The 10,397-nt window shown below is 67.1% G+C and overlaps 1 protein-coding gene across 1 annotated transcript; it reads left to right on the forward strand.

Moving 5' to 3' along the window:
- The first annotated feature begins 2,396 nt into the window (after positions 1-2,396).
- Positions 2,397-10,168, forward strand: LOC120381610 (GABA type A receptor-associated protein). Its single transcript, XM_039499763.1, has 4 exons — positions 2,397-2,553; positions 8,609-8,687; positions 9,184-9,302; positions 9,695-10,168. The coding sequence occupies exons 1-4, from the start codon at positions 2,464-2,466 to the stop codon at positions 9,758-9,760; spliced, it is 354 nt and encodes a 117-aa protein (XP_039355697.1). The 5' UTR covers positions 2,397-2,463; the 3' UTR covers positions 9,761-10,168.
- Positions 10,169-10,397: the final 229 nt, after the last annotated feature.

Consider the following 10,397-nt stretch of genomic DNA (forward strand, 5'->3'; position numbering starts at 1 on the left):
GGGGGCACCTACGACCCTGCTGTGCTGTGGGTTTGACAGATGGTCTCTTAGCTAGGGAGCGCTGTGGGGCAGGAAGCGGGGCAGGGGGCTCAGCAGGGGGCGCTCTCCCCTGGGAGGCAGAGCGGGCCCCAGGGCGGCGTTAGGGGGCGCCGTGGGGCACGGCACATCTGTTTTCATTTGAAATGTAAAATACCCCTCTGAGGTCGCACAATCCCCAGGTACTTTCCTGGCCCCGGGGAGAACTGTGCGGTCGGGGCCGGGTTCTGTTTTCAGGCACTTCCTGCCACCCCCAGGCTGCAGTGAATCATGGGAGCCTCCCGTGGCAGGGGGGTGGTACGGTTCCTCTGCTGCTGAATGCAGCGCCGGGCGAGGGGTCCCTGGGTAACCGGCCACCCCGCCCCAGAGGTGGCCGCATCTCAGCGTCGGGCGAGGGGTCTCTAGGTAACCGGCCACCCCGCCCCAGAGGTGGCCGCATCTCAGCGTCAGGCGAGGGGTCTCTAGGTAACCGGCCGCCCCGCCCCAGAGGTGGGCGCATCTCGGCGCCGGGCGAGGGGTCTCTGGGTAACCGACCGCCCCGCCCCAGAAGTGGCTGCATCTCAGGGCCACTTTCCAGCCAGGCGTTTCTGGGTGTGGGGCAGAGCAGCTGAAGTATGCGACATCCTGGTGGTGACTCACTTCCCTGTGGGTGGAGCTGACCTGGGACTCAAAGGGGAAGCCAGAAGCTGAGGGGAGTTGGGGGGCTGAGGTAGGCAGTGATGGAGGGGGGGGGCCTCTTCAGTGAGCCCCTCCCCTCATCAGTTTGCTCCCCCTCCCCACCTCTGCTTTGCAGACCCTGCTCTAACCCCGCAGCCCCCACTCCCCTCCCAGAGCCATGGAGAGAACCCAGGAGTCCTGGCTCCCAGCCCCCCTGCTCTAACCCCGCAGCCTCCACTCCCCTCCCAGAGCCATGGAGAGAACCCAGGAGTCCTGGCTCCCAGCCCCCCCCCCCCTGCTCTAACCTACCAGCCCCCACTGCCCTCCCAGAGCCAGGGAGAACCCAGGAGTCCTGGCTCCCAGCACCCCTGCTCTAACCCACCAGCCCCACTCCTCCCAGAGCCGGGGAGAACCCAGGAGTCCTGGCTCCCAGCCCCCTGCTCCAACCCACCAGCCCCCACTCCTCCCAGAGCCGGGAGAGAACCCAGGAGTCCTGGCTCCCAGCCCCTGCTCTAACCCCCAGCCCCACTCCTCCCAGAGCCAGGCCCCAGGCCCCCTCTCACCCGTATTGGACCCTCCCACGCAAGGCTGTCCCCACCCCTCTCCCTTGGTCTCTTCCCTCTTGTGCCCCTTCCCCTCCGATGGTTTCACCCACCTTCCCGCTCCCCCCCCATTTCCTTTTTGGTTTCTTCCACAATGAACCCTCCCCTGTGGGTCCCTTTACATGGTTCCTCCCTCCCTATTGGCCCCGCCCCTTTCGCCCCGCCCCTTCCTCCCATTGGGCTCTCACGCCGCTCCCCTCGCATGGTCACGGGGCCTCTCCCTGTTTATCAGCCTCCTCCCGGCCGGATCTTCTTCCCGGCAGGCACGTGACCATACGGCTGCGTGACGTCAATCACATGACACGTCTTCCTCCGCGCTGGCCGTATCCTTCCGCCACCCTGTTTCTTGGCGAGCTCTTCGGGATGGCCACGCCCCCTTCCGCAGTGGCCACGCCCCTCCCTCCGCTCCCCTCTCGATGGAGGCCCGGCCCCTCCCCTTTATTGGCCGCACTCCCATCTTCCCCCCGCCCCGCACTATTTTGCTTTGGTGTCAAACTGCTACGCAGGTGGCGCAGCGTATGGGGCTCTGTGAATCGCGGCTTTGCGGTGTCCGGGGCGGTGGGGAAAGGCCTGGGCTGCGCCCGTAGCGTAGCCCCGCCCAGTCCGGAATGAGTCAGGCGGAAGCGGGACTTACGCCCTTTTCTTAGCCCCGGAAAATGGGGGCGGGTGGAAGCTCGGCCCCTTTACGCCAGTGGCGTAGCTGTGAGGCCTGGAAAGCACCCCTAAGTTACGCTAGCGGCGTAGGTGGAGGCGGCGGTTGCGCCAGTGGCGCGCGCAGGGAGGGGCGGTTCTGCGGCGGTTACGCCAGCGGCGCAGGGCAGGTGGTGCTTACGCCCGCGGCGCAGGGAGCCGACGCAGGGCGGCCTGGCGGCCTTTACGCTAGCGGCGCAGAGCGGGCGGCGGTTACGCTAACGGCGCAGGGAGCTGACGCAGAGCGGGCGGGCGGCGGTTACGCCAGCGGCGCAGGGAGCCGACGCTGGGCGGGTGGCGGTTACGCCAGCGGCGCAGGGAGCCGACGCAGGGCGGGTGGCGGTTACGCCAGCGGCGCAGGGCGGGCGGCGCTTACGCCGGCGGCGCAGGGAGCCGACGCAGGGCGGGCGGGCGGCCGTTACGCCAGCGGCGCAGGGCGGGCGGTGCTTACGCCGGCGGCGCAGGCAGCGGCGCAGCCATGAAGTTCCTGTACAAGGAGGAGCAGCCCTTCGAGCGGCGCCGCTGCGAGGGCGAGAAGATCCGCAAGAAATACCCGGATCGCGTCCCGGTGAGAGCCCGGGAGCCTCCCGGACCGGACCGGTCCCGACCGGTCGGGCCCCGGACCGGACCCCGCCCCTGGGCCCACCCCCGACTGGATCCCCGCGAGACACCCTGCGAGACCCGCCCCCGCATCTGTGGGGCCCCTGGACTGGGCCCCCGAAATACCCTATGAGAGACCCCAACGTACAGCTCCTGAGCAGGGACCCTCCCGGAAATAACCCTTGGGAGGCCCCCCTGCGCCCCCAAAATACCTTGTGAGAGACCTGCCCCCACCCCCATATGGCCCACGGGCTGGGACCCCCCTGAAATACCCTATGAGAGACCCGGCCCCGTACGGCCCCTGGACGGGGACCCCCCTGAAATACCCTGTGAGAGACCTGCCCCCATGCGGCCCATGGACTGGGACCCCCCTGAAATACCCTATGAGAGACCCGCCCCTGTACGGCCCATGGACTGGGACCCCCCTGAAATACCCTATGAGAGACCCGCCCCTGTATGGCCCATGGACTGGGACCCCCGTGAAATACCCTATGAGAGACCTGCCCCCGTACGGCCCAGGGCCTGGGACCCCCCTGAAATACCCTGTGAGACCCGCCCCATACAGCCCATGGACTGGGACCCCTGAAATACCCTATGAGAGACCTGCCCCTGTACGGCCCATGGACTGGGACCCCCTAGAAATACTCTATGAGAGACCCGCCCCCATGCGGCCCACGGGCTGGGACCCCCCTGAAATACCCTATGAGAGACCCGCCCCTGTACGGCCCATGGACTGGGACCCCCCTGAAATACCCTATGAGAGACCTGCCCCTGTACGGCCCATGGACTGGGACCCCAGAAATACTCTATGAGAGACCCGCCCCTGTATGGCCCATGGACTGGGACCCCCCTGAAATACCCCTATGAGAGACCCGCCCCGTGCAGCCCATGGACTGGGACCCCTGAAATACCCTGAGAGACCTGCCCTGTACGGCCCATGGACTGGGACCCCTGAAATACCCTATGAGAGACCCGCCCCTGTACAGCCCATGGACTGGGACCCCCCTGAAATACCCTATGAGAGACCTGCCCCTGTACAGCCCATGGACTGGGACCCCCCTGAAATACCCTATGAGAGACCCGCCCCTGTACGGCCCATGGACTGGGACCCCCCTGAAATACCCTATGAGAGACCTGCCCCCGTATGGCCCACGGGCTGGGACCCCCCTGAAATACCCAATGCGAGACCCGCCCCCGTATGGCCCATGGACTGGGACCCCCCTGAAATACCCTGTCAGAGACCTGCCCCCATCTGGCCCCTGGACGGGGACCCCCCTTTAATACCCCTATGAGAGACCTGCCCCCGTACGGCCCATGGACTGGGACCCCTAGAAATACCCTATGAGAGACCGCCCCTGTACAGCCCATGGACTGGGACCCCTGAAATACCCTATGAGAGACCTGCCCCTGTACAGCCCATGGACTGGGACCCCCCTGAAATACCCTATGAGAGACCTGCCCCTGTACGGCCCATGGACTGGGACCCCCCTGAAATACCCTATGAGAGACCTGCCCCTGTACAGCCCATGGACTGGGACCCCCCTGAAATACCCTATGAGAGACCCGCCCCTGTACAGCCCATGGACTGGGACCCCCCTGAAATACCCTATGAGAGACCTGCCCCCGTATGGCCCATGGACTGGGACCCCCCTGAAATACCCTATGAGAGACCCGCCCCTGTACAGCCCATGGACTGGGACCCCCCTGAAATACCCTATGAGAGACCCGCCCCCGTACGGCCCATGGACTGGGACCCCCCTGAAATACCCTATGAGAGACCCGCCCCCGTATGGCCCATGGACTGGGACCCCCCTGAAATACCCTATGAGAGACCTGCCCCTGTACGGCCCATGGACTGGGACGCCCCTGAAATACCCTGTGAGAGACCCGCCCCCATACGGCCCATGGACTGGGACCCCCCTGAAATACCCCTATGAGAGACCTGCCCCCGTACGGCCCATGGACTGGGACCCCCCTAGAAATACCCTATGAGAGACCTGCCCCTGTACGGCCCATGGACTGGGACCCCCCTGAAATACTCTATGAGAGACCCGCCCCTGTATGGCCCATGGACTGGGACCCCCCTGAAATACTCTATGAGAGACCCGCCCCTGTATGGCCCATGGACTGGGACCCCCCTGAAATACCCTATGAGAGACCTGGCCCCGTATGGCCCATGGACTGGGACCCCCCTGAAATACCCTATGAGAGACCCGCCCCCGTACGGCCCATGGACTGGGACCCCCCTGAAATACCCTATGAGACCCGCCCCTGGCCCATGGACTGGGACCCCCCTGAAATACCCTATGAGAGACCTGCCCCTGTACGGCCCATGGACTGGGACCCCCCCCCCCGAGAAAGACCCTGTGAGAGCCCTGCACCCGTATGGCCCACGGACTGGGACACCCCCAGAAATACCCTGTGAGAGACCCCGCCCCTGTATGCCCCATGGACTGGGACCCCACTGAAATACCCTGTGAGAGACCCGCCCCCGTACGGCCCATGGACTGGGACCCCCCTGAAATACCCTATGAGAGACCTGCCCCTGTACGGCCCATGGACTGGGACCCCCTGCAGAAATATGAGTGAGACAGACCCGTGTCTTGGAGACCCGCCCCTCCCCATACCTCCCAGATGTGCCTCTCCCAGGACCCTCCTCCCCATAGGAGCACCCCCCAGCGAGACCCCTGGATATTCCCTCTGCAGTGGGACATGCATCCTTGACACCCCCCCCCCCCAAATACCATATCCTGTTCAGAAGCACCCCTGGCCCCCATGGTATTCGTCACCCTGGGGTATTCTCCCCCCCCCACGACCCACATTGCCTCATCCCCCCAGCCCACATACCCACGCCTGGTCTTATTTAGAGAAACACCCCTGGTGGTATTAGTCCCCCTGTGTTATCTTTGCCCCTCACCTTCTGATGGAGGGAACCCCCCCCCGAAATACCTAGACTGGGGCCCTCCCTCCCTCCCCCATGTGGAAATACCCAGATCGGGTCCTGTTGTGAACCCCCATGGCTAACCCATGTGTGACCCCTGCCATAGACACGCGTTCAGTTCCTGTGACACCCTGTCTGGGCCCTGTTATCCCAGGAAATGTACCCAGAAGTGTGGGGGGGTTGAGACCCTCCTACCATCCCTTACCACCCCCAGATCTGCCATAAAAACTGGGTCTCTGAGTCCCTGGTGTAATGTGTCCTCATCCACCCCCTACCCCCCATCAAGCGCCCTGGGGGAGAGAAATCCATGGAAGCTAGAGGGCAGCCGCCCGGGACCTCGAAAGAGACACCCCACATCAGTGCATTCCTCCTGCCCCCTGCCGGGACCGTCCCTGCCTTCCCCCTGCCCCCTGCCCTCCCCTGCCGGGACCTTCCCTGCCTTCCTTCTGCCCCCAGCCCTCCCCTGCTGGGACCTTCCCTGCCTTCCTCCTGCCCCCTGCCGGGACCTTCCCTGCCTTCCCCCTGCCCTCCCCTGCCGGGACCGTCCCTGCCTTCCTCCTGCCCCCTGCCCTCCCCTGCCGGGACCGTCCCTGCCTTCCCCCTCCCCCCGCCCCTCCCCTGCCGGGACCTTCCCTGCCTTCCCCCTGCCCTCCCCTGCTGGGACCTTCCCTGCCTTCTGCCCCCAGCCCTCCCCTGCCAGGACCTTCCCTGCCTTCCTCCTGCCCCCTGCCCTCCCCTGCCGGGACCTTCCCTGCCTTACTCCTCCCTCCTGCCCCCTGCCCTCCCCTGCCGGGACCTTCCCTGCCTTACTCCTGCCCCCTGCCCTCCCCTGCCGGGACCGTCCCTGCCTTCTGCCCCCAGCCCTCCCCTGCCAGGACCTTCCCTGCCTTCCTCCTGCCCCCTGCCCTCCCCTGCCGGGACCTTCCCTGCCTTACTCCTCCCTCCTGCCCCTGCCCTCCCCTGCCAGGACCTTCCCTGCCTTACTCCTGCCCCCTGCCCTCCCCTGCTGGGACCTTCCCTGCATTCCTCCTGCCCCCTGCCGGGACCTTCCCTGCCTTCCCCCTGCCCTCCCCTGCCGGGACCGTCCCTGCCTTCCTCCTGCCCCCTGCCCTCCCCTGCCGGGACCTTCCCTGCCTTCCTCCTGCCCCCTGCCCTCCCCTGCCGGGACCGTCCCTGCCTTCCTCCTGCCCCCTGCCCTCCCCTGCCGGGACCTTCCCTGCCTTCCCCCTGCCCTCCCCTGCCGGGACCTTCCCTGCCTTCCTCCTGCCGTCCCCTGCCGGGACCTTCCCGGCCTTCGTCCTGCCCCCTGCCCTCCCCTGCCGGGACCTTCCCTGCCTTACTCCTGCCCCCTGCCCTCCCTTGCCGGGACCATCCCTGCCTTCCTCCTGCCCCCAGCCCTCCCCTGCCAGGACCTTCCCTGCCTTCCTCCTGCCCCCTGCCCGCCCCTGCCGGGACCGTCCCTGCCTTCCTCCTGCCCCCTGCCCTCCCCTGCCGGGACTGTCCCTGCCTTCCTCCTGCCCCCTGCCGGGACCTTCCCTGCCTTCCTCCTGCCCTCAGCCCTCCCCTGCCGGGACCTTCCCTGCCTTCCTCTTGCCCCCTGCCGGGACCTTCCTCCAGCCCCTGCCCTCCCCTGCCGGGACCGTCCCTGCCTTCCCCTGCCCTGCCCCTGCCGGGACCGTCCCTGTCTTCCTCCTGCCCCTGCCCTCCCCTGCCGGGACCTTCCCTGCCTTCCTCCTGTCCCTGCCCTCCCCTGCCGGGACCTTCCCTGCCTGCCCCCTGCCCTCCCCTGCCGGGACCTTCCCTGCCTTCCCCTTGCCCTCCCCTGCCGGGACCGTCCCTGCCTTCCTCCTGCCCCTGCCCTCCCCTGCCAGGACCATCCCTGCCTTCCCCCTGCCCCCTGCCCTCCCCTGCCGGGACCTTCCCTGCCTTCCTCCTGCCCTCAGCCCTCCCCTGCCAGGACCATCCCTGCCTTCCTCCTGCCCCCTGCCCTCCCCTGCCGGGACCGTCCCTGCCTGCCCCTGCCCTCCCCTGCCGGGACCTTCCTGCCTTACTCCTCCCTCCTGCCCCTGCCCTCCCCTGCCGGGACCTTCCCTGCCTTCCCCTGCCCCTGCCCTCCCCTGCCAGGACCTTCCTGCCTTCCCCTGCCCCTGCCCTCCCCTGCCGGGACCTTCCCTGCCTTCCCCTGCCCCTGCCCTCCCCTGCCGGGACCTTCCCTGCCTTCCTCCTGCCCCTGTCCTCCCCTGCCGGGACCTTCCTTGCCTTCCTCCTGCCCCCTGCCGGGACCGTCGCTGCCTTCCCCCTGCCCCCTGCCCTCCCCTGCCGGGACCTTCCCTGCCTTCCCCTGCCCACTGCCCTCCCCTGCCGGGACCTTCCTGCCTTCCCCTGCCCTCCCCTGCCGGGACCTTCCCTGCCTTCCCCTGCCCCTGCCCTCCCCTGCCGGGACCTTCCCTGCCTTCCCCTGCCCCTGCCCTCCCCTGCCGGGACCTTCCCTGCCTTCCCCTGCCCTCCCCTGCCGGGACCTTCCCTGCCTTCCCCTGCCCCTGCCCTCCCCTGCCGGGACCATCCCTGCCTTCCTCCTGCCCCTGCCCTCCCCTGCCGGGACCTTCCCTGCCTTCCCCTGCCCCTGCCCTCCCCTGCCGGGACCATCCCTGCCTTCCCCTGCCCCTGCCCTCCCCTGCCGGGACCATCCCTGCCTTCCCCTGCCCTCCCCTGCCAGACTGTCCCTGGGGGTGTGGGGGTCAGGTCAGACCACTGTGTGTGTGTGTGTTTGGGGTTGGAGTCGGACCATTGTGTGTGTGTGTGTGTGTGTGTGTGTGTTTGGGGTGGTTGGGTCGGACCATTGTGTGTGTGTGTGTTTGGGGTGGTTGGGTCGGACCATTGTGTGTGTGTTTGGGGGGGTGGTTGGGTCGGACCATTGTGAGTGTGTGTGTTTGTGGGGGTGGTCAGGTTGGACTGCTGAGCAGATCCATCCCAGCCCCTCCCATCGCCCCCTGGTTTGAGCTATTCCTCCCCGCTCCCAGCCCCCCAAGTGCCCGGGGGGGGGCGCCTAGCTGATCCCCCGGGTCTCCTCCCTCCCCCGCAGGTGATTGTGGAGAAAGCGCCCAAAGCCCGGATAGGAGACCTGGACAAGAAGAAATACCTGGTCCCGTCAGACCTCACAGGTCAGTGCTGCCCCCCCCCCTTCCAGGGGGCGCCGTGCTGCTGGGACAGTCACGGGATGGGGGCAGATCCAGCGGGGTGGGAGGGGCTTGTGACTGGATATGGGGGGAGGGGGTTCTTGGGGGCCAGTCTCTGGGAACAAGGGTCATGGGGTGGAACGAGGGGAGCAGGTGGAGGGGGTGGTCTCAGTGGGGGTGGGCAGATGAAGGGGGAGGATTTGGGATAGTCTCTTAAAAGGGACAGGTGGGGTTTTCTGGGGGGCGCAGAGGAGGGGTACTGGGTAGCCTCTCCAATGGCTGGATAAAGCAGGGTGTGCCCCATGGGGGAAATCCCCCCAACTCCAGCCCTCCCACACAGCGCTCTGGGGGGGGATTCCCAGAAAGGCCCTTGGAGGGGGGGGGGAGAGTAGGGGGTGTGGAGTGTGTGGGTCGTGGGAGGGTATTGGGGAGGCCGCCCCCCCTCGTATCCTGACCCCCCCCCCCCTTTCTTCTCCCCTAGTCGGACAGTTCTACTTCCTGATCCGGAAGCGAATCCACCTAAGGGCCGAGGACGCCTTGTTCTTCTTCGTCAACAACGTCATCCCCCCGACCAGCGCCACCATGGGCCAGCTGTACCAGGTAGGGCGCTAGGGGTGCTGTGGGGCGGGGCGGGGGCAGCAGGGGGCGCTCTCCCCTGGCAGGCAGGGCTGGCCCCAGGGTGGCACTAGGGGCGGTGTGGGGCAGGGAGCGGCGTGGGGAGCTCAGCAGGGGGCGCTCTCCCCTGGCAGGCGGGGCTGGCCCCAGGGCGGCGCTAGGGGGCTCTGTGGGGCAGGGAGCGGGAGCTCAGCAGGCGCTCTCCTGGCAGGCAGGGCTGGCCCCAGGGCGGCGCTAGGGGGCAGGGAGCGGGGCGGGGAGCTCAGCAGGGGGCGCTCTCCCCTGGCAGGCAGGGCTGGCCCCAGGGCTGCGATAGGGGGCGCTGTGGGGCAGGCGCCCTCCCGGTAATGACCCTCCGTTTTCTCCCCGCCCGGCAGGAGCACCACGAGGAAGACTTCTTCCTGTACATCGCTTACAGTGACGAGAGCGTCTACGGCATGTGAGGCGCCCCGCTCCGCCCCGCCACCGGGGGGCGCCCTCCTCCCCGAAGGGACCTGCACTTTCTCCTTTTGTTGGTTGATCTTGATAAGAGCCTTTCTTCTCCCGGGGTGAGGATGGGGGGGGCACCCCTCCCTGTCACCCCCCCCATCTGCATAATTAAATCCTCCCCATGTAACCACCCCTCCCTGCTCTGCCTGGGTTTCCTTGGCTAACCTCTGATTTCCTGCCATGAAGGGTTTTTCCAGCCCCCCCTTGGGCATCCACCCCCCCGCCCCCAAAATTGCTGGCTCCTCGTGTCACCCAGCAGGGCCCCGAGCTGCCACCAGGGGGCCCCGTCAGCGCTTGTAATGTGGTGTGTGTGCGGGGGGGGGGGCAAAAGGGGGGGCATAATAAAATGAGAAGGAAAATGCTGAGACTTGTGGGGTGTTATTTCTGCTGGGGCGGGGGGAGGATGACACTGTGTGGGGACCATGGTGAGTTGGGGGGTGGCCAACCGATGGCTGCTGTTGGGGAGATCATGGGGGGGCAGGAAGAGACAGTCCCCCCCTTGGAAGGGGTCATAGGCAAGAGGTGTTGTGGGTCCCTCAGACAGTGGGGAGAGAACCCAGGAGTCCTGGCACCCAGCCCCCCCGCTCCCCT

This window comes from Mauremys reevesii, linkage group 14, assembly GCF_016161935.1.
Source record: "Mauremys reevesii isolate NIE-2019 linkage group 14, ASM1616193v1, whole genome shotgun sequence".
Lineage (NCBI taxonomy): Eukaryota > Metazoa > Chordata > Testudines > Geoemydidae > Mauremys > Mauremys reevesii.